The sequence below is a fragment of the Plutella xylostella genome, chromosome 6 (assembly GCF_932276165.1).
Source record: "Plutella xylostella chromosome 6, ilPluXylo3.1, whole genome shotgun sequence".
Lineage (NCBI taxonomy): Eukaryota > Metazoa > Arthropoda > Insecta > Lepidoptera > Plutellidae > Plutella > Plutella xylostella.
In genome coordinates, this window is record NC_063986.1 from 538,030 (window position 1) to 563,764 (window position 25,735).

The window sequence follows — 25,735 nt, forward strand, 5'->3', positions numbered from 1 at the left end:
TGGTTCATAAGTTATGATTAGTTGTGAATTACTTATTGATACATCATTATGTCTACCAGCTACTTTCATAACAATATTATGTTATGTGATTAAAGGAAACTAAAAATTTAATAGAAAAAAATGACCTTATGCGAACAGTTACGTAATTTTCTATGTGCAACTATATTAAGGGTTAAGTAAACTGCATGTTATTATTATTAGAGATATGTTACGAAATGAAAGGGATTTTGCATTTATTACGTCACTCTATAGTTAGTAAAAAAGTACAGTAGGAAAAACTGGTTCTCAAAATCTGTAACAATAAAGAAAACTTTTAATTAATCAATTAATGACCTGACCATAATTAAAGAAATGTTTTTTTGCTAGTAGTAGTAGTAGGTATTTAAGCTAACATCAAAGTATTTTTTACTGTACCAGTTACTAAAGTACCTCAAATCATGAATAACGAAAACATTATCTTACCGATCCCATAGTCTGTACTCCGACAGGCACCACCCCTATAGTAGTGACTCTGATGGGGTCTTGAACTCGACTCAAGAAGAGCATCAAACATTTCCTATTACTGATATTCATGCTCTCCCAGGGCATTCCATACACAGCATCAATAAGCTTTTCACTCTGTAAATAAAACTATAAATGCAATTTCTATAGTTTTTATTTTGTTATAAATGCTTTAAAGTGTGCTGGGCGATATCTCAGATTCTGTAAGACTGGCTTGCTAATCCAACTTACGCGGGAGCTAGGTTAGCTGCACTAAAATTAAGAAGAAAAAGTTGCACACCAGGGAGAGCAACGAAGAATAGATGGGCAATGAATGTATTAGGTAAACAATGAAATTAATTAAATGAGTAATCTTACATGAGTACTGACTATCTCAATAGTGATGGAGGTGACGAGCAGGTTCCCCAGCGACACTCCGAGTACGCATAAATTACGCACTAACGCATCATGTTCCTAAATCATAAACATTATCAATCAATTTGCGGTCGGAGTACGTATGTACAATCCAATGGCAGAAAATTTACCATTCCTACTCAGTATAAAAATCACGACAGTAAAACGAATATAAAAAAGTATAGAAGAGTAAGTTATGAAAAGCTCATGATGATGAAAATAATGAGCTTAATACTCACGCAGCGTATACATTCCAGCAGTAGTACGCACAGATTGACCAGGTGGAACATGTAGTTCATTCCCAGAATAGGTCCAAAAAAGGATGATATTTCACCAACACAACTAAAAGTAAAATTTTAATGTAAATACAGTTAGGTATTTTTTTCATTACAAAAAATTGACAGAGCTATTGTATAGCCACGAGAAATTGGGCATATAGTGTTGCCATGTGAAATTTGTCTTACCGCATTATGTATTTATGGTGTTTCATCATTTCAACCAGGACTTTATTAATATATTTATTTTCATCATCATCATACCAGCTAACAGTCACGTTATTTCTTAAACTTCCTGGAATATTGACTACTATTTCTTGTTTTGGTTGCGGTAGATTTTCCATCTTATGTTTCAATATTTGAAAGTGTCCGATAATTTGAAAGATGATGAGGAACAAAAACGTGTCAATACTAAATATGGCAATGCTGCCAATAAAAGTAAAGTAGAAGTTGACAACCGTAAGAATATAAAAGTAGTCCAGGCAGTCGAAGCCAGGAAAATAATAGTACACGGATAACTCCACATCGAGGCCTTCAATGTCTAAACTACGGAATGCTCCGGCCTTGTAACTTGTGTAAATTGGTGCAGCGTTGAACGCAACAGGCACAATCATAAACATTCCAATGTGATATATAGTACAATAGTACGAGAACTTGTTTATCTTCTCGAACACCTGTAGATAATGTTAAACATTATGTAAACCTTCTGATCATAAACAAAAAAATAAACTCAGTATTCTGTTTACAACTTACCCCTTCTTCATAATGACTGTTGTGTTTATGATTAATTAAGTGAAATTCCGTAAAGAATCTTTTTAATATATCATGGTATTTTTTGAAGCTAGGCAAAGAGCATCTTCCCTGTAAAATACATAAAGTATTTGATAAATTTGATACACTATTAAATAAACATCAGTTAAAATTGCATTTATACTTATAAACGATGTGTTGTGCTCACCATCATCATAAAGGTAACAGACGCAGTGATGTACAAAATCCCAGCATCGAGAAACGAGATTTGGTCAAAGAAAACAACGATGTAGGAAACCTGACCCACAAATCCCCAAATATTTTGCAGCATCATTTGAATCTTGTGCCATTTGACAAAGAGGTGCTCTTTTTCCCCGAGTACTTCAGCCGGCCAAAATCCGGTCCACCAAATGAATTTTTTCATCATTTGTATGTAATTCAAGTCCGTATAATTTTGTTTTCTGTTAGCATGGAAACAAAACATAATTATTTATAAACCTAACCTTAATTATATCTATACCTTAATTAAAGGGCTAGTAAAAAAGTCCATACATCATTATATATTTTTTCAAATGACTTGCTTGAGTATTTTCGATATTAATAATGTTTGACTGAGTAGATTCGTTTTCAGCGTTAACTTATTAAATTTTTAGTATGTTGTGAATTATCAATTACTGGTTCGTATCATTAGGGATAATATACTTTATACTATTATAATGTTTAATAATATAATTGGATAAACGATTGGGGGAAAATATACAGAGAAATTCAAATGAGAACGTAAATATGTAAGGAATATGTTTCTTTAAAAAAGGCTAATCTAGAATTCATCATTAGGCAATGTAATTAAAAAATCGAGTGAAATAAAAAAATCATTTCTATTTTATTCAATTAACAAGTAATAAAAATAAATAAGAAAATAATGAAACTGTAAATATCATGTATTATTTGTTTCTTTATTCTATAGAGAGAAATTCAAATGAAAACGTAAATATGTAAAGAATATGTTTCTTTAAAAAAGGCTAATCTTGAATTCATCATTAGGCAATGTAATAAAAAAATCAAGTTAAATAAAAAAATCATTTCTATTTTATTCAATTAACAAGTAAATAAAAATAAATAAAAAAATAATGAAACTGTAAATATCATGTATTATTTGTTTCTTTATTCTATAGTCAGTAGGAAAGTACAATAGGAAAAACTGGTTCTCAAAATCTGTAACAATAAAAACATAATTAATTAACATCTTGTCTAACAAACCGTAAATTATAAATAATATACATTTTTGTGTAAATGTATTCTCAAAATTAATTAAACACTGAACCACCAAGATGAATTACCAAGTTATTCGATTCAATTCAGCTTCTGCAATAGTATAACAAACCTTAAGCTGGGTCTAACATTTTGTTATTTACATCAACACAAAACAGTCCTTACCGAGCCCATAGTCTGCACTCCTACAGGCACCACACCCATAGTAGTCACTCTGATGGGGTCTTGAACTCGACTCAAGAAGAGCATCAAACACTTGCGGTTACTGATATTCATGCTCTCCCAGGGCATTCCGTACACAGCATCAATTAGTTTTTCACTCTGTAAATAAAACTATTATTAATGAGACAGTTTATTATACTAGGTTTTAAAACTATGTAATTTAAGTTCTATCGCAATAATGCGGATATATATATTTATAAGGCTCTATATTGCAAAAATGAATTTATAAATATTATTGTTCGAATATTTAATTTACCGTGCCGTAGTTCGGTCAACTTACATAAGCACTGACTATTTCAAAGGTGATGGACTGAACCAGCAAGTTCCCCAGTGACACTCCTAGTACGCAGAGATTACGGAGCAAATCATCATGTTCCTAAAACACAGTGATAGTTACAATATAAAAAATATGAAAACTCTAAAAGAGAAAAAAATCAAGATTAAATTTTCTAGAAGGTTTCTTAGTAAGTCAATTATAAACTTGGAACTCCTTATACTTTCTTAGCGCATCGCTGATAAACACTAATAGGAATATATTTTTTCATTTTTTATCATTCCTTTTTTATGACACCAAATAATTAAAAATATTTAATACTTAAAAGTAATAATTATTATCACATACGCATCGGATACACTCGAGAAACAGCACGCACAGGTTGACCAGGTGGAACATGTAGTTCAGGCCCAGGATGGGACCAAAGAACGAGGATATTTCATCCACACACCTGAGTACCAAATAAATTATCATACCTTTGGGGGTAGATACTTATAAAGAAATAAATCTAAATCACAAAATACCTACTTTTAATCATGAAAAACTAACATTACACAGTTTACACATTCGATATCTTACCGCATTATGTATTTATGATGATTCATCATTTGTATAATAGCTCTATTAATATATTTATTTTCATCATCATCATACCACCTTAGGTAAACATTATTTTTTATCATTCCAGGAATGAAAACCGCAGTTTCTGTTTTGGGTCGCGGCAGATTCTCCATGTTATGTTTCAATATTTGAAAGTGTCCAATGATTTGAAAGACAATGAGAGCTAGAAATGCGTCTATGCTAAATATGGCTACACATCCAATAAAACTAAAGTACATGTTAATGAAAGTTAGAAGGTAGAAGTAATCCATGCAGTCGAAGCCAGGGAAATGGTAGTACACAGCTAACTCTACATCAATGCCGTCGATGTTTCTGCCCCTGAACGCCCCGGCCTTGTAACTTGCATAAATTGGTGCAACGTTGAAAGCTGGAGGCACAATGACAATCATACCAATATTATAAAGAGTACAAAAGTACGAAAACTTGTTTATTTTTGCAAACACCTGTAAACAAAATTATATAATAATATGAAAATAGAGTTAATAAAATTAATAAATATATTTTTGATCAACTTTTATGCAAGTTAAGTAATACAATTATTATAAAAGGTACTTACTTCTGCATCATACCCACTGTCGTGTTTGTGATTGACTAAATGAAAATCTGTCAGGAAACTTTTCAAGATTTTCTGGTAGTTCTTGAACATCGGGAGACAACATCTTGCCTGTGAAATAATTGCAAGGTAATCTGTCTATAAAAGATTACAGACGTCATGCGACTTTTGTTAAAATAATGATTATGTGACTAGTCAAATACTCACCATGATCGTGACAGTTAAAGACGCAGTGATGTAAAGTTGGCCAACATCCAGAAACGATATTTGATGAAAAAATACTACAATGTAGATCACCTGGCCCGATAATCCAATAACATTTTGTAACATCATTTGATACTTATGCCATTTGACAAAGAGAGGCATGTTTTCCCCAAGCGCCTCTCCCGGCCAGAATCCGGTCCACCAAGTAAATTTTCTCATCATTTTTATATATTTCAGATTTAAATAATTATCTGAACTGTAATTAGGAAAGAAAATTAACCCTGTACTCACGTCTTGCTTAAGTATGTACTTAGGATACACATCTACATACATATTATTCTAGCCATCAAATTCATAGACCGTATTGTAAAAACTCGACACATCTAGTTTATCTAGATTTAAATTAAATTAAATTTTAAAATTATGCACCTAAGGATTAGGTCTCGTTTTAAAATTGTTACGTACATCATAGTTGACAATTTCAAGTCTCCTGTATGTATTCGTCACATGAACGATGAAATACAAATATATTAATATGTTTTCGTATTTATTTGTTGATACTAAATCAGTAATCAATTATTGAATAGGTCATCATTATATATTATTAATGGTTACTACCAACTGTGACTACCGTTTGATGGTTAAGACGCGTGATCCCGTTCCTTCTCCAAACCCTTGGCTGGTCAGGGTCTCTTTTTCTTCCTGTGTATGCGTCAGGAATAGAGTGTTGGTTTGGGATTTTGGAATTGCTGCGTCTGTAAACCTTTTCAGCTGCAGGGATTGGATACGCGTTGTGGCTGCGTATATGCCTGAGTATACTTCTCTTAGGGCGTATGCAACATCCATGGGGTTTCTGTATGAGTACAACAGCTCCTGGGTGATGTTTGCTACCAGTGTTGGGCGACTGTACCTTAGTTCGAATAGGTTCTCTCTGTCTATGTACGGTAGCTGGTTGATGTCTCCGATTAGAGCAATATCACTGGCACGGGACAGGCGGGCGGCAATTACGATTGCCCCGAAATGGTTCATCAGGGCCTCGTCAATTATCAGGCGTTGGCATCCGACATGTTCTCTAAAGCCGTTTACTAGGACTGATGCCATCGTACGTACCCTAGTTCTAACCATGTCCCCGATCCTATGCGCTAGCCTGTTTCGTATATCGACGGCCGCCTCAGTTGTCGTGGTGATAATGGTGTCTTTGCTCACATCGAAGTTATTTACCACCCAGGTTGTCTTCCCACATCCAGGTACCCCGTTCACCCAAGCGATGGTGGGCATCGTCCAGCTATTCCAGGTAGCGTTAATGGTTTCCGCTTTTGCTAGGATTTTGTCCTCTAGCATCATATAGCGTCTTAACCATACACGAAGCACAGGGATTGACGTACGAATCCGTCATTATCATAAAAACAAAAGATAAAATAAAGTTGCACGATAGCATACCTCACGCAGTAGTGGCGCTGTCGAGGCACACCTCCGCCTGCACCTACTATGCGGATGACACCGAGGACGCTATCGGCAACCTCGCTAGAACGGCAATAACAGCACCGAAGAAACGGATCCTCGAGTACAACCTAAAGATGGCAATAAAAAATCGGGACAAAGAGGTCGTTGCCCAGCAATCAAGGCTTTTGGCAACGCAAAATGGAGCGGAATAGGAGAATTTTGATTTTAATTTTATATTGACGGCCAAACCGTATTGCATGTATTTTATAGTTTTGTTATGTATAGTATATAGCATGTATTGTATAGTTTTGATTTGTAGGTATTGTATAGTATATCATGAATTAATATTATCTGTATAAGAACTAACCAATAAAATTAAGATAGTTTTAAGAACACTGTCACACATTAACACCAGGCAAAACAACAGCGATGACAAAAGGAGTGTGTGGCCACTGACAGGCGTCTGTTAAGTTCTCTGAAGACAGCTGACACTGGCCCTACCCTTCAAATGTTTGTTGCCATTATAATTGTAAGTGTGACTGTGTGAAACAAAGAAAAAAAAAAAAAAAAACAAGAAATGCACAACTGGGGGTTTTTAGTCGGTTAAAGGCCGACACTACCTGGGTCCCCTTCCCAGGTGTCTTTGTAGATTTTCCTCCAGGAGTGCAAAAAAAAAAAAATTAATAATATATAGGTATATATATATAAAAGATAAAATATATATATTATAAGCTTCCAAATTGAGTAGTGAGTAGTTAAAAGATGAAGACAAAAAACAACCAAACTCTCACAATATATTGATCTCTCAAAAAGGCACGGACATAAAGTCTGTGGAGTGATAATAAAATCTTTAAAAAAAAAAAAAAAAAAAAAAAAAAAAAAAAAGACTACCGTTTGATGTTTCTGATTAAAGAAAAAAACTATAAATACCCATATGAGGGAATCGAAATAATTTATTCAGCACACATACCTACATTAATGTGAGAAATACCGAGGGTTTTTGTGCTACCTTTTAATAAGCTGGATTTTATCTCAAAATAAAATGTTCCAATTAAAAAACTACTTTAGAAAATGCTTAAAATGAGCATAGTAGGTATACTTATATTGTTTTTCATATATTATCTTAGAAAATAAATATTTCATGAAGTATGTTGGTCAAGAAATTAATTTAATTTTGGTAACGTAATAAAAAAAGCAATGAAGAGAATAAGTATGACTGTATTTAATGATACTCTAGAAACACTTAAGTTCTTTTATTCTGATTCCGTTTTTACAAGTACAACATTAAGTATTAAAACCAAAATTTTATGGATTTGTATACCTAAAGCGAAAATTTCATAACATTTTAAACTTAAGTTTTGATAAGTTACAATTGCGATTAAAATAATATATATTTACTGTTTCTGTACTATTTCTTCACTCTATGGTCAGCAAGAAAGAGCAATAAGAGAAACTGGTCCTTAGAATCTGTAAAAAAGATTTTATTATTTATATTATTTATCAGTTCAATATTAGTAACTTTTCCGCAAGTCTCTCTTCGCTTAAAAATATATTTTGATTGGCTTCAATGGTGACTTATAACGATAAAATACAGTTTTCATACTTTTAGGCCCCGAGTTTTTGTCTTCTGTATTTTTAAATAAGGTAGAGAGTCCATATTTCGCGGTATTCAAAATGGCGTCCTTATTTCGAGTTATATTTATTTTCATGATTATTACTCATTTTAATAGGTTTGGATACTCTAAAATTACATTTAATCGTTCATTATCTTTAACTGAAACTACTTGATGTAGTAAATATGTTTAAAATTGCCTAAAATTACTAAAAACTCATTTAATGTGCCGTGAGGGCGACGCCGCCATGTTTTTCATACAAACGCGACCCGGCTTACGTAAGGCCAGCCATATTTAATAATTGTGTTTTTTAATATTTATACGACGTTCAACTTTGTAAATAGTTTATATTTAGTTTATAATATTCTTATACTTTCATTAAATTTAAATTTTAACTCTTTTTAAACTAATTTAACCCCTTTAAACTCAAAAACAAAATACCTCGGTATAAGGGCCTGATTTTTATACGTTGTTCCTAACTCCGAGGTACCCTCGGTATAAGGAAAAATACTATGTCATGATTTTTAGCTTATAACTTTACAAATAATAACATTTGAAGTATATGCTTGATTACATAATAATAATGATGAACGTGATAAGCTTATAACCTAATTCGGCGGTACAAAATATCCTCTAGGAATCTTAATATGACACGATAATTGTTGACGCAAAAATCATGGTTACCTAGAAAACCTTAACTTAGTATGTATATTTGAAATGATAAAAAACAGTGTTATTTTATCGCTATTAACGTAAGTGATACTTATTTTTACCAATATTTTATGTATGATTTGAGTAACATATCTATGTTGTTTCTAAATCGATAATTTGATAACTCGAAATATGGATTATTAAAATACTTGCTGAACCCCTAATATGGAGTATGACATTTTTTTCATAGGTAGGTATCTCGGAAATCGGAATATGACTCTACATCACACCTTCACAGTGTCATCCGATGCCGTCATCAAACCATAAAATCAAGATGAATTGGCGACTTTCTTCCTAAATTTAAAAGGGGTCTGGATAGATATGCCTGACTTTACGAAACTACTACTAGATACTAGGTACTTATTACTCTTTATTAAAGAAGAAAGAAATAAATTTGTAGACGTAAATCTGTATTTGGGTGAATAAAATAACACACACGACGGTTGAGTTTTTATAACACTTATATATACACAATTGCCTAATTTCATTTCTGTATTTTATTTCCATTATCCTTCTACTTCGTGGTCTGATGGCCGTTGTATTATTGTTATCCCAGAATTCCCAGATAAATGAATGTCCTGTATACTGCATTTCATGTTTGGTTTAGGGGTCTGGTTGATTTTTTCATTTTCTTGTTGTTGTCACTGAAAAATAAAGTAAGTAGGTAAATTGTATGGATAGTTGACAGAATTAAGCTTATCCTTATAAGTAGGTACCCATTTTCACAAAACTTAGTGAGTTTAGAAACGAAAACGCTAGAAAAAAAACCTAGGTTAGTAACTAAACTGATGCCAAATTACTATAAAAACATAAAAATATTTCTATTTTACGTAATTTCCTAAAATAATTTGCACACAAGCTTACCTTATCGATTTTCCAATTGCATATTGCAAATACAAACATAATAATTTAATAAAAGATGTTTGTTTTCTAATGTAAAGACTTAACAAAAATACTTTCAAAGAATAGCGGCAAACTTTTCGGCGGAAAATTGAACATGGCGCCGGCGCGCCTTTATTAAACATTTAAGTAAGAACATAAAATATCGTGGAAAAATTTTAGACCTTACTTAGATAAAAACTATAGTAAAAAATGTTTAAATCATTCGAGTTCAATAATCTATATATTCGATTACTGTCACTATTTCATCAATTTACCCCATCTCTACTCTATTTTTTTTTAATCGCTTGGAAAAGTCCATAGAACATCATAGAAGCATTATGAATATTTTTTCTAGCCAATGTTACCAGTTGTAATAATGAATTATGAAAATGTTACATTAATAATAGAAATTATCACGAAAACCAATATAAATGGAGAGTATTTAATTCTTTTCATTATTTTCAATTACTATTTGGAATAATTAAATTTATTTGGAGTACTTTAAGGTTAAAAAAGTATATCGATATTTTCGATTGTAATTTCCTTACGTTCATGGCCACACTCATGGAGCCACTGACAGGACTAACTCGGAATATGGAACAGGCTACCTCGGTATAAGGAAGAAACCATAATCCTACCTCGGTATTAGGGTAAATCTACATGTGTAAGAAATTATATTTTTTTAAGTATAATTAATGTGTTATCAATGAATCTGTGTTAAGAAATATAAAATTTAACGTATATTCTTACAGAAGACAATATTTCACATCAATATTGATGGTTACAAATGCTTATTTTTCTTCCTTACTTTCAAATGTTGTGATTTACCTCGGAATATGGACGCGCTACCTTAGGTTAGTGTACAGTATGTACCTACTCAGTACTCTTTACAGTCACGGATATAATAGAGCAATTAATAGAGACTTATAAATGAATCATTACCGCCCCCATAGTCTGTACTCCGACTGACACCACACCCATAGTAGTCACTCTGATGGGGTCTTGAACTCGACTCAAAAAAAGCATCAAATATTTGCGATTACTGACATTCATGCACTCCCAGGGCATTCCATATACTGCATCAATGAGTTTTTCACTCTGTAAAAGAGAAATCTTTAAAAAAGTCGCTTGAAAGGATTATTGAAAATGAAAAATTAACGGACGTTATTCTTATTAACACTCTGTGTTAGTCAACTTACGTATGCACCAACTACCTCGAAAGTGATGGAAGTCACGAGAAGGTTTCCCATAGACCCTCCAAGAAGGCATAGATTACGCACCAACGCATCTTGTTCCTAAATTAATAAATAAAGGAGAAATTTTTAATGAATAAAGATAATTTAATTAAAAAAATGAATTAGGAAATGAAATAGGTATAAATAATACTCACGCAGCGTATACATGCAAGCAGCAATACGCATTGGTTGACCAAGTGGAACATGTAGTTTAAACCCAGAATAGGACCAAAGAATGACGATACCTCATCCACAAATCTAAAATTTAATAAGAAATTAAATGTTTTGATAAATTATGTTTGTTTATTTAGGCTACGCCTTCCAAACCTGAATCACATAATACAGAATGGCATGGCTTAGTACGAAAAAACATAACATGAGAGAGTTAATATTTATATTGCAATGCGGTTTACTTGGACAAAATTAATCTTTTGCTTACCGTATTATGAATTTGTGGTGTTTAATCATTTCAACAATAACATTATTAATATATTTATTTTCGCCATCGTCATACCAGTTCATGCTAACGTTCTCATTGCGACCCGGCACCAAAACTACAGTTTCTTGTTTAGGCCGCGGAAGATTTTCCAAATTGTGTTTCAATATCTGAATGTGCCCAATGATTTGAAACACAATGAGAGCGAGAAGTAAGTCGACACAAAATACGGCGACGCATCCGATGAATGTGAAATAGATGTTGACAAAGGACAAGATATAGAAGTAGTCGAGGCAGTTGAAGCCAGGGTAGTGGTAGTAGACGGCCAACTCAACATCGATGCCTTCGAGGCTTCTACTGCGGAACGCTCCGGCCTTGTAACTTGTGTAAATTGGCAATGCATTGAACGCAGGGGGCACAATGAGAATCATTGCCATGTGGTATACAGTACAGAAGTATGAAAACTTGTTTATCTTTGTGAAAACCTGCAGAAAGTGTTAAGATTATTAGAAAGAATTAAGTAGTACGTATGAAAATAAGTTATTTAAAATTGATATGGTTAGAATTAGGTAGGTACCTGATATGAAATTAAAATATTTAGAATAGATATAATATATACTATATGGTTTTGTGATTAAATACAAACCTCTGCTTCATAGCCACTGGAGTGTTTATGATTAATCAAATGAAACTCCGTAAAAAATAGTTTCAATATACTTTGGTATTTCTGTAGACTTATCAGACAGCATCTAGCCTGTGAATGAAACAATTTTAACTTCAGAACATTCTCGAATTTCAGTAACTATATTTACAAACGCGACTTATGTTTAAGGGATGCTCTACCCACCATCATTGTGAAAGTTAGAGATGCAGTGATGTAAAGTTGTCCAGCATCAAGAAATGGGATCTGATCGAAGAACACTACGATATAGTTTACTTGTCCGATAAAGCCAACAATGTTTTGTAGGGTCATTTGGATTTTGTGCCATTTGACTAGAAGGGGGACTTTTTCCCCGAGAGCCTCCCCTGGCCAAAATCCGGTCGGCCACATAATCTTTTTCATCATTTTAACATAGTTCAAATCCTTATAAGTTTCTTTACTGTAAAAAAAATATTCAATATTATTTTTAAATTACTTTTATTTCTTAATAATATTTGAAGACTATGTGTAAATGAACCTCACGATGCATGCTATTCTTAAATTTCTAGAGTACACCAACATACGAATAATAATCTACAATCCAAACATTTTTAGATGTAATTATGTCATAATTATATGGAACTACTTAGGTACTTACATCATTATTTATCTCTGCATGTATTCCTTCAATGAATTATCAAATTTAACTATGATATATTTTTACTTTTATTGAATCGGGGCTTTGAAATATCCATATTTAATTTGAACCACTATAATTAATAACTTAAAATTATTCATATAAGTACTGTTCTTTCAATCAAGGATCAAAGAAAAGTATAAATACCTATTATGGAAATTGAAGCATGTATTTTATAAAACATCTGTCATTTTTTGTGAGAAACAATAAATTGATATGCTACTTATTACTCTTTACTTCTATTTTCTTTATTTGTTTCAATCATTTTGGTCTAGGGATCAAAATCTTGCAATTTAGTTTTACCCCCTTATTCATAGAGAAGTTACAGAACGTTTTAACTAATAAACTGTTTTGTCCCTCTCTGTCAATGAACAAATTGTTCTTTGTCGGAGAGGGACAAAACAGTTTATTCGTTAAAACGTCTTGTAACTTTTCTATGAATAAGGGGAGTAAACTGTTATTTTCCATCGATTGATCTCTTTAGTTCACTGATGGTGGCAATCAAGCTCATATTTTTTCTCTTCACTTTCTTCTTCTTCAGCCTTTAGCAGCCCAATCCCTTGTAGGAACTGGTGAATGTAGGAATCTACCAAAACGCACATGTCATAGTAATATGTGTATTTTTCGGTACCATACAAAAATACATCATTCACTCTTAGGAAATTTGTACTTAGTAGCCCATTGCTAAGTCTGTTCGCACCCTTATGTAAAGTTATTGCAAGTATAAAGGGTTCCTTGATATTTTTCAGCCCAGTGTAGTAAGCATTATCTAATCTGTGGCACATCAATACTTTCGCCGTGATCTAATAATAAAATTGATTTACAGAAAAGATGTTAAGTAACGTTAATCTACGTACATTCTTCTTCGTAGCTAAGTTATATTAATACTCTTCTTCCCATTGGACTAATTTCTTACAGTTCTTATACTGTTGAATAAAAACTTTATGTACTAATATTCATGTATGGTCTAAAGTTTAGAGTCTAAACTTTATTTTCTTAGTCTGGTCCATTTCCGATTACCTACTTTGGTCCACTCCGGCTTGGCGGCTCACACAATACCTAAATCTTATGAAACATGACGAACACAAAAAATATTTTTTTAATAAGTACAGTATTTATTCCTTTAATTTGTATAATGTATTACATTATTCCATTTGCAGTAAGAAAGTACAATAGGAGAAACTGGTTTTTATAATCTGTAAATAAAAATAAACAGCATTATTAGTAATCAGAAGATCACCTAAAGATTAAAATCAAATAAAACCTTATGAAATTATAATAATATATTCTTACCGCTCCCATACTCTTGACTCCAACCGCTACAACGCCCATAAAAGTAACTCTTATAGGGTCTTGAACTCGACTCAAGAAAAGCATCAAGTATTTGCGATTACTGACATTCATGTACTCCCAGGGCATACTGTATACTGCATCAATAAGTTTTTCGCTCTGTAAATAAAATTTGATATTATTAGGGCAGGCGTTACTAGAGCTGACTAGCGCCATATTTAAAGCTTCAATGCCTGGGAATCAGACACTATTTGTTTTGTACCTGTTACTCTCATCATCAGCTATTAATCATCCACTGCTGGACATAGGCCTCTCCCAAGGAGTGCCACAACACTCGGTCCTCGGCCTTCCTCATCCAACCACTACCGGTGTCTACCTAAGGTCGTCAGACCAGCGGGCAGGAGGGCGTCCCACGCTGCGTTTGCCTGTTCGTGGTCACCAGTCGAGAACTCGCTTAGTAACGCTCTTAAAATAATGGTTCACAATTGTAAAAAAACTACAGAAGCCAATAAATGGCGTTGCAGTCTATTAATTTTTTTTACAAAAAAGTTAGGTTCCAGATCTTATAATCATAAATCAACTCACAGAATAACTGACTATTTCGAATGTGACGGAGACAACGAGCAGGTTGCCCAGCGAGCTCGCCAGCAGACACGCGTTGCGTACCAGGTCATCCGGATCCTACACGTAACAAATGAATTGTTACTGAAATAATATTAAACTTGTATAGTCCTCTTCTAGTACGGCTTTTGAAAACGAATATGAAAAAGGTTTGTTATTCTTCTGTCATCTGCATATATTATCTATTAAAAGTTTCCTGGTAGTTTCCGGTAGAGGCGCCACAATATAGTTTTCGATAAACTATCAAACCTGCACTATTACGGCTCTTCCGGCGGCGACTGACACCAATCTTCCTGACAATTCGTTCCACGGTGGCAAACCCTAGTCCAGCTCTAGTGGTTGGTCACAGAAACGCTAGTAAATTTATACAATTTACCAGCATTGTTCTTGTCATACTCACACAACGTATACATTCGAGTAGAAGAACGCATAGATTGACCAAGTGAAAGAAGTAGTTGAGACCCAGAGTCGGCCCAAAGAAGCTTGATATCTCTCTCACGCATCTGAAACTTGTAAACACAATAAAATAATGCGCTAAACTTGTAAAATTAGCCTCTCAGCATTTCAGCTCAGCATAATTATTATATTAAAATACCTGGTGCTAATTTGTGCTATATTGTCAGCTATACCAATGCCATCATTTTCAGCGGTTATGAGTTTAAAACTAAATTGTTGCAGGTTTATTGCTAAATTTCATTCATAATGCTTAGAGCACAAATGCGTGCATGTAAATTACTATTTGCTTACCGTATTATATATTTATGATGTTTAATCATATCAACAAGAACATTATTAATGTATTTATTTTCATCATCGTCATACCAGCTGACGCGGACGTTATTTCCCGTTCTCCCAGGCACCTGAACGACCATCTCTTGTCTCGGTCGCGGAAGATTTTCCATGTTATACTTCAGTATTCGAATGTGGCCGATGATTTGAAAGACAATGACGGCTAGAAAGCAGTCAATTAGTATGACGGAGGCGCCTCCGATGAAGGTAAAGTAGACGTTGGTGACCGTGAGGATATAGAAGTAGTCCATGCAGTTGAAGCCAGGGTAGTGGAAGTAAATAGATAGCTCTAAATCCATTCCTTCAAGATTGAAACCGCGAAATGCTCCAGCCTTGTAGCTGTTGTATATGGGACATGCGTTGAACGCTATAGGCACAATCGCAATAATACCCATGTGGTACAGAGTGCAATAGTAGGAGTATTTGTTCATTTCCGCAAAAACCTGCCGACAAAATAAAGTTCTTCTTATAAACATATAAGATAAGATATTTCAAATAAATATGATTAAATACTCACTTCTGCTTCATAACCACTGCTATGTTTATGATTAACTAGGTGAAACTGCGTAAGAAACCTTGACAATATATTCTGATACTTTTGAAAACTTGGCAGACTGCATCTTGCCTGGGAAACAAAAAAGTATTGTTGATCTACAACCTAATAAATAATTGATAAAACCGGTGGACGATATCATACATTAGAATAGTATTGATCAAAGTAATTTAACAGTGATAGGTATGAGTTAGTGATCCTACCATATTATAACATTTGTAAGTACTTACGGTCATCATAAAAGTTAAAGATGCAGTAATGTAAAGCTGACCGACATCAAGAAACGGGATTTCATCAAAGAACACTAGAATATAGGTCACTTGTCCCACAAACCCAATGAAATTTTGCAGGAAAATTTGAACCTTATGCCATTTGACAAACCGAGGGACATCCTCGCCCAAGCCCTCTCCTGGCCAAAATCCGGGCAGCCACATACATTTCCTCATCATTTTAATATAGTTCAAATCCATATAACTTTCTTTGCTGTAAACATGTTAAACATAATTAATAATTATACTGAATTTTAAGAGCATAATCACAATGACTAGAAACAATGTCATGTGGTCATAACAACAACACAAATATAAATTATGAGTAGGTGTATTTTTTATTACTCACACCATTATTAAGCCTTTTCATAAAAACAGGTTGCATGTATTTATAAAGAGAGGGATCAAAATCTAATAAGTAGATATGCTTCAGGGAAAGGATAAATAATAATTTAAGTTAATTATTGTTTTCAATCAATAACTAGTATAAATTTTGTCATCAAAGGAAAGAAAAATACTTGTGCAATTGGGAATTAAATAAATAAAAATCATCAATAAAGGTTTGTTATGTCAAATTAAAATGTATTTTCTACGTTTACTAGGTATATACCTACGTTTAATTCTATTGGGGTTCCACGAAAGAGCCTCCACGAGAGTGACATAAATATCTACTACTTTTTGGTAATAAGTTTGCCTTTGTACATTCTCTGTATTGTTTATGTAGGTGCAAAACAAGGTTTTATTACTTTTTTCGAAAAAAATATGTACCGCAAAGTGTGGATAAATAAATAACAAAGGAAACGCGTAAAAGAGATGACACTAACTTTATTTGAATTATCAAAATAATACTCGTACTTAATGGAATTCTTTCAATGTAGTAAGCTCATAGTTACATTAAACTCATAATTGTATTTCTTCATTCTATTGACAGCAAAAAAGTACAATAGGAAAAACTGGTCCTCAAAATCTGTAACAATAGAATAAATACTTATAATAGATATTGTGGACAAGCATCTAAAATCAGTACATAAACTATTATTTATATCGTCAATTAGGATACTCTTTATTACATTGTTAACAGTTTTTTCCATTTAAAGTTCAACACCATAATTAATTCTTACCGCACTCATAGTCTGTACCCCGACCGACACCACACCCATAGTAGTCACTCTAATGGGGTCTTGAACTCGACTCAAAAACAGCTTCACCATTTTCCGATTACTGACATTCATGCTCTCCCATGGCATTCCGTAAACTGCATTTATCAGTTTTTCACTCTGAAAAAAAAAAGCATAAAAGTTTGTAAAACGGTAAAGCAAAATAGTATATAGATGTTCAACCTTGCAAACTGATCCCAAATGATGTCGGGAGATTACCCGGAAGAGATTTTCTAATAATATATTTTATAATTATAAAATTAAATAACGGTGCTTTATAATCTGCCAACTTACATAAGCGCCAACTATTTCAAAAGTGACAGAAGAGACGAGCAGGTTCCCCAGCGACACTCCCAGTACGCATAAATTACGCACCAAAGCGTCTTGCTCCTGAATAAAAATCATAATTACTATAATGACAGCGGCTCAGAGAGGTATAATAATGTTATTTTAGTCAAATCGCAAGAGAAAGAGACACACCGACAAGACCAATGCTCTTAAATTTAAGAAGATGTCAAATCTCATTTGAGATCAGATTATTGTGCCCAAGTGTGTGCGCAATACACAGGAGCACTCTCTGTTCCATCATTCTCAATAACTTGTCGGCCGACCCATTATCGCCCGACACGACTGGAGAAAGCTAGGTGCACGACTGACTGCTTTACATGCTCATCCGAAAACATGGATCATTTCACTGTTTCGGACATCAGATGATCAGTATTCTATGAGGTATACTCACACAACGGATACACTCGAGCAGTAGTACGCAAAGGTTGACCAAGTGGAACATGTAGCTAATTCCCAGAGTGAGCCCAAAAAACGATGATACTTCTTCTACATATCTGAAACTCCAAAGAGTATGTAGGTATGTAAGTAAAAACATGAATAGGTACTAACAATCCACCTTTAACTTTTACAACCCCAAAGCACGGTACCTACCCTTAATTTGTGATAGTGCGTGCAGATATTTAGAAAAACCTACTTATCTTATACATTTTACTAACCGTATTATGTATTTATGGTGTGTCATCATTTCAATAATAATGTTATGAACATTTTTATTTTCTTCGTCATCATACCAGCCCACGGTTACATTCCTTATCTCTCCAGGTACATCAACCACAATGTCTCTTTTGGGTCGTGGTAGATTCTCCATGTTATACTTCAGTATACGAATGTGTCCTATGATTTGAAGAATGATGAGAGAAAGGAAACAGTCGATGCTGAATATAGCGATGCTTCCGCTTAGCGTTAGGTAGTAGTTGAGCACTGTTAAAAAGTAGAAGTGATCAAAGCAGTTGAAGCCAGGGAAATGGTAATATATAGATAGTTCCACATCGATGCCATCCAGATTTCTCCTTTTGAAGGCCCCAGCTCTGTAACTATTGTATATTGGAGCGACATTGTACGCAAACGGTATAATTAAAATCATAGCCATGTGATATGCGACGCAATAATAAGAAATCTTGTCCATTTCTTCGACCACCTGAAGATAGTATAACTCTAGTAAAAAATATGCACTATGTACCTAATCAAAGTTTATATTTTCAAATGCCAAAATACGTACTTGCGTTTGATAATCACCGTTGTATTTGTAATTTATCAAATGAAACTCAGTGAGGAATGTTTTTAAGAACTTATTGTATCTTTTTAAGCTTGGCAGGGAGCATCTGATCTGAAAGAATTAGCAAGTGTAGTTATTTTTAATAAAAATACATAATTATGATGTCGAACAAAGCTAAGATACTTATAATATGAAATAAACGTGCGGTACTTACTATAACCATAACAGTTAAGGAAGTGGTGATGTAAATCATTCCTATATCCAGAAACGGGATTTGGCTAAAGAATACTTTAATGTACATCAGTTGACCTACGAATGCAATTATATGCTGCACAATCATTTGTACTTTATGCCATTTGACAAAGAGGTAGCTTTGTTCACCGAGGGCCTCGCCCGGCCAGAACCCAGTCCACCAAATAAACCTCCTCATTATTTGAATGTACTTCAGTTCTACGTACTTGTCTTTCCTGTAATTACGAGAGTTTAACTTTCCAGATTATTTTATTTTAATAGTGCTTGTATTTTATTTTGCTGTTGCTTGTAAGATTATTCTTTGTAATTTGTGGTATGACCTCAACCATCATAAATAACCAAAGACTTACCTAATTTGAAACATTTTAGGTACTATATATATAAATTCAGTTTATTTGAAAGATTATAGGCGATATTCGATATATTAGTCCACAAAATGAATGAGCAAAGACTAAGTTTAATTATTTCTTACTATGGCTTCAAAATATTATTCATAATATATTTTTTACCTTGGGTTATGATTACTTCATGAAATAGTAAAAAATTAATGTGTGCGACGTATGATAATGGCCGTAATACATTCATTAAATCTATAAACCATATTATTATATTTGTATTTTCAATGAATAAAAGGTAAAGTTCCGTTCTTATATACGTATTTTGTAAATTAGCTATTTTCTCACTATATTTACTACTAATTCATGTTTGGAAAAGTAACATGAAGCCTTTTAAATCGAAAGGCATAAAACATAACATATAAATACTTATTAGTGTGGAAAGCTTTGATCAAGTCTGAACAACATACTCGTTTAATGTTTTTACTATGATTGAAAAAAAACACATCACTGACAAAAGCACATACTCATTTTATTTGCCATAATATGTATAATATATATTATTTTGAGTGCAGTACCTAATTACTGTAAATTAATTATGCACCTGTAATAACTGTGCGTATTCCATTACTCTAAGGTCAGAAGAAAAGTACAATATGAGAGACTGGTCCGCAAAATCTGAAAAAATAAAACGTAACATCATGAAAAGCTTATCACGAAACCTCCATTAACGACATTCTCAATAAATTTTTTTCGACGAAGAACTTTCATAAAGTAATATCTCTATCAGAAGCGCTAGCACGGGGCGCAATTAAAACGACAAAAGTTTTGCATCGCGCTCACTGACATCGCGCAGCCTGAAGAGCAAGTCCGACGAAGAACTTTTGTAACGTCTTAATTGCGCCCCGTGCTAGCCTTTCAGGTTTCACATAATATAAATAATTCTTACCGCACCCATAGTCTGTACTCCAACCGACACCATACCCATAGTAGTCACTCTAATGGGGTCTTGAACTCGACTCAAAAACAGCTTCACCATTTTCCGATTACTGACATTCATGCTCTCCCAGGGCATTTCGTACACTGCATTTATCAGTTTTTCACTCTGAAAATAAAATAATCAGCATAAATGTTTGTAAGTTTGAAGCTATAAGTAGATTAAATATTGTAAGTTATATTTTGTTCAACCTTGTAAATTGATCGTTAATGATGTCGTGAGATTGCCTGGCGTAATCGTTTGTAGCGTGTTTATCAATAAAATCATATTTTATTGTATTAGGCGAATTTGTACATCAAACATAGGGGTGCCACGCATGTAAACATTCAAGTACTTATTGCAAATTGAAGTAGTTTCTAATGAATATATTAAAATTTTATAGCGGTGCTTTATAAATAATCTGTCAACTTACATAAGCGCCAACTATCTCAAAAGTGACAGAAGAGACGAGTAAGTTCCCCAGCGATACTCCAAGTACGCATGAATTACGCACCAAAGCGTCTTGATCCTGAATAAAAATCATAATTATTATAATATTATGACTTGATAGAAGGTGCAATAACTTGAAGGAGATCCATCCTCAGCGACCTCAATTCCGTGGGAATCTCTTGAGGCGAAGCCAAGGAAAGAGCTCAGGATAGGAACGTTTGGAGAAGAACTGTGGAGGCCTTAGCTATGCTCCTTGGGGAGTTAGAGGAATAATCATCATGACGTGATAGCTTAGAGTGACAAGGTTAAGAGGTATACTTACGCAGCGGATACACTCGAGCAGTAGTACACAAAGGTTGACCAAGTGGAACATATAGCTTATTCCAAGAGTAAGCCCAAAAAACGACGATACTTCCTTAACATATCTGAAACTCCAAGCATGTCAAAAAGGAATGCTTGACTTTTGCAACGCCAAAGAGCGGATCCTCCAAGCCACAAAATTTAAAATGAATTACTTACTCAAAATAAATAACATTATACACATAGAGAACCTAGTGAGTGATGAGAAAACCCTTATTATGATAGTGCGTGCCCATATTTAAAAGAATTAAATTATTTGTTTAAAATTCGACTCTACGAGTGTTGTACTGTGTAAAACTCACTTCAGAATCCAATAGGTACATGGTACAATACAATATAATATATTATAACTTACCGTATAATGTATTTATGGTGTGTAATCATTTCAACAATAATGTTACGAACATTTCGGTTTTCGTCATCATCATACCAGCCCAAGCTCACATTACTAATCTCTCCAGGTCATTGACAAAAGAATAAAGAGGACTTGGCATAAAAATCGGTACTTAAAAATATATCGTCGTCTCTTTTTAACTTATTGGTGTTATCGTACGTAAAAAAGGACAACAGTAGTTTTGTCTTTGCCTAAAATTACAACATTGCGATCGGTCGCCATGTTGATTGACCAAGATTGACATCCAAACACAAGGTACTTCAGCTGTCAAACAATTTGTTTGTTTACATTTTTCAAGAAAAAAGCCGCCATTTTAATTGACACCAAAGTTTAGGTATAGTGCCACAAACTTATCTGTTCCGGTGAGAGCGAACTAAATTGGTCCATATAATCTATGTCAATATGAAATTCATTAGTACAGTAAGTAATGAGGTATGGACCAATTTAGTTCGCTCTCACCGGAACAGATAAGTTTGTGGCACTATAAGCGCATTTTTTTCGTTGATATGGCATGTCCTCTCTTTATTCTTTTGTCAATGCTCCAGGTACATCAACTACAATGTCACTTTTTGGTCGTGGAAGATTCTCTATGTTATACGTCAGTATACGAATGTGTCCGATGATTTGAAGAATGATGAGAGAAAGAAAACAGTCGATGCTGAATATAGCGATGCTTCCGCTTAGCGTCAGGTAGTAGTTTAACACTGTTAAAAAGTAGAAGTGATCGAAGCAGTTAAAGCCAGGGAAATGGTAATATATAGAAAGTTCCACATCGATCCCATCCAATTTTCTCCTTTTGAAGGCCCCAGCTCTGTAGCTATTGTATATTGGAGCAACATTGTAAGCACACGGTATAATTAAAATCATGGCCATGTGATATGCGACGCAATAATAAGATATCTTGTCCATTTCTACGACCACCTGCAGATAGTATAACTCGAGTAAAAATTATGCAGTATGTACATCAAAGTTTATATTTTCATATCCCAAAATACGTACTTGCGTTTGGTAGTCACCGTTGTGTTTGTAATTTATCAAATGAAACTCCGTGAGGAATGTTTTCAAGAACTTATTGTATCTTTTTAAGTTTGGCAGGGAGCATCTGATCTAAAAGTATTAGCGAGTCTTATACTTTTAATAATATTATTACGAAAACAGCTAAGATACTAAGTATAACATACAATAAGTACAATAAATAAAACAGGCGTGAGATAATTAATGTATAAATACAAGTAGTAAGTTATATGAATGCTCATAGGCTACATACATACTTACTATAACCATGACAGTCAAGGAAGCGGAGATGTAAATCATTCCTACATCCAGAAAAGGAATTTGGTTAAAGAATACTTTAATGTACATCAGTTGACCTACGAATGCAATTATATGCTGCAGAATCATTTGTACTTTGTGCCATTTGACAAGGAGGTAAGTTTTTTCACCTAGAGCCTCTCCGGGCCAAAACCCAGTCCACCAAATAAACCTTCTCATTATTTGAATGTACTTCAGTTCTGTGTACTTGTCTTTCCTGTAACCATGAGAATGTATATTTTATAGATTACTTACTTTCATTTTAAAAGAAACAAGTGCCATCACTATAACAACAATAAGTTATACTTTTTAATTTTTTAGAACTGACCTACCTCGCATGATCCTTAGGTATTTCTTATTATTACCTAACCTAAAACCACTTACCTAATTTCAAACATTTAGGCTGCTATGAAAATTAAATTTATATATTTAAATTATTACATAAATGCAATAGGTATTCGATACATTTGTCCGCAAAATGATCAAGACTAAGTAAATTTTCTTTATGGCTTTAAAAATTTATCATAATTGTTTTACCTTGGGTTATGATTACTTGAATAAATGTAATGGAAGTTACACATTTATTAAATTTATAAACTACATTATTACACTGATGTATTTTTTATGAATAAAATGTAAGGTTTAGTTTATTTAGTTTACATCTTTTAGACATAGACATAGACATAGACACATCGTTTATTCACTCACAAAATACACATCACAAATACAAAACAACAATGTAGGTACAGTGGCATAAAGAATAACAATAATTGTGGTGTGTATTATGTCAGTAAAATGGCTCTGACTCAGCATGTGCTGTACAAAAAAGTATACAGCGCTGGTAATTCTGCCAGAACCAGCGAGTTGAGGTGGTACGCGGCTAAAATATAATATGATATAAACGTGCTGTGTTTGCTCCGAAAGATTTATGTTTAAATTAGAATCTTTGTGTTAATAGTTTAAAACAATATATATACATATCATAATATAATAGGGTAATGTGTTAAAGTGTGGTTTGTATAAATATACACAAAAGGTTGATGCTTAATCAATAAAAAATAGTATAATATTAAAATAAAATACAGAATAAGGCGATAAGTGCTGGAAGCTTAAATACATGTTAGGTACTGGCGGAGTTTAATCTTAAAGAGGTGCTTGGACTTAAGTTTGCGCAGTGGAGGGGGAATATTGTTCTAGCACTTTGTCGCCTGGTACTTAAAGCTGCCTCGGAAGGCTGCAGTTTTACTCTGTGGCAATACAAGAGGTGGCGTGTGGTACCTTGCTGCATTTCGGCTACATCGCCAGTCGAGCTTTTCGTACAAATAGATAGGAGTTTTTTTGTGTACCACTTCGAATAGCAATGTTGCAAAGTGAAGCTTTTGTCTCTGCTTCATGTTTAAGATTCCGGCTTTTTTGAGATACGGAGAGACATGTGTCCGTGGTGGAATGCTAAAGCAGAACCGGGCACATGCGTTCTGTATTCGCTGGATGAGTCGTTGCGACCTCTCTAGAAGGCAGGGCCCATACACCGAAATGCAGTGATTGAGTTTAGACAGCACTAAGGACTCACAGAGGCTAATTCTTAGTTCCTCGCTTAAGTATTTGCGCATATTATATAGTACTCTTAGTCTGTAGAAACAATTTCTAACAAGTTCCAGTACATGCTTCTCAAAACGTAGCTCACTGTCCATAGTTAGACCAAGATTACGAGCCTCTTTGACACATTCGATAGGAGTGCCTGACACCATTATCATGGGGTCCAGTCTGACCATACTCTGAACTTGTTTTGATGTTCCTAAAAGCATAAACTTGGACTTGTTAGGATTGAGAGTAAGACAATTTCTATAAGACCATTCAGACACTCGCTGTAGATCGGCATTAAGGTCTGACAGAGCCTGTGGAAAGCCATTAATTTCGGCCGAGATGTACAGCTGCAAATCATCTGCGTATAGATGATATCTACAGTTCTGAATACAGCCCGGTAGGTCAGCTCTATACAGTGAGTACAATAGAGGTGCCAGCATAGCGCCCTGAGGCACTCCTCTCTGTAAAGGTTTTGTGGTGGAGATAAGGAGCGATCCGTCCGACTTACTTATCGCTACTTTCTGAGAGCGATTGTTTAGGTAGCTGCGGAACCAGGTCAGAGTTTGTGGCTGAAAACCGTAATATGATAGCTTTGAAATTAAAAGTTCCATATTTATCGAGTCAAACGCTCTTGAGTAATCAAGAAGAGTGAGAATGGTACCTTTGTTAGCATCACGAGACGTTAGGATATTATCGGTCACATCTGCTAACGCTGTCGTTGTACTGTGACCCTTTCTGATTGCAGACTGGAGACTAGGCAAGATCTGATTTATTTCCACGTATTCTTTTACCTGGTCGAGTACCACTTTTTCTAAAATTTTTGATAAGTATGGGAGAATAGAAATGGGTCTTAGGTCTTTAGGAGTATGAGGGTTGTTTATTTTAGGGATTGGTCTCACGAGAGCAATTTTCCAGTCTGTAGGGTAAACTGATAGCTCTATCGACTTATTTATTATTAATGTTATTATGGTAAGGGTAAACGGGAGAGTCATGAGAATCATGTTTAAGTTGATTTTGTGCATTTGATTTAAGACCTAGTATTATTTTTGCTACGACACTTTCGGTTACCTGTTTAAGGTCGAATTTTGCTTGCGAGAAAGTATGTGTA

The 25,735-nt window shown here is 34.0% G+C and overlaps 3 protein-coding genes across 8 annotated transcripts in view; 1 reads left to right on the plus strand and 2 right to left on the minus strand.

Annotated features, from left to right (window-relative positions):
• LOC105388727 (cadherin-89D) overlaps nucleotides 1-25,735 on the plus strand; it is a 109,133-nt gene that overhangs the window by 51,292 nt on the left and 32,106 nt on the right. The window lies entirely within an intron of this gene.
• On the minus strand, nucleotides 177-4,537 carry LOC125488692. The gene is made up of 5 exons (XM_048621916.1): nucleotides 4,267-4,537; nucleotides 4,036-4,138; nucleotides 3,694-3,789; nucleotides 463-618; nucleotides 177-292 (listed from the first exon to the last, which is right to left on the minus strand). Exons 1-5 carry the CDS (start codon nucleotides 4,524-4,526, stop codon nucleotides 242-244), a joined length of 666 nt encoding a protein of 221 aa, XP_048477873.1. The 5' UTR covers nucleotides 4,527-4,537; the 3' UTR covers nucleotides 177-241.
• On the minus strand, nucleotides 7,864-12,725 carry LOC125488691. Its single transcript, XM_048621915.1, has 8 exons — nucleotides 12,684-12,725; nucleotides 12,233-12,485; nucleotides 12,032-12,139; nucleotides 11,389-11,870; nucleotides 11,105-11,207; nucleotides 10,914-11,009; nucleotides 10,657-10,812; nucleotides 7,864-7,975 (listed from the first exon to the last, which is right to left on the minus strand). Exons 1-8 carry the CDS (start codon nucleotides 12,686-12,688, stop codon nucleotides 7,925-7,927), a joined length of 1,254 nt encoding a protein of 417 aa, XP_048477872.1. The 5' UTR covers nucleotides 12,689-12,725; the 3' UTR covers nucleotides 7,864-7,924.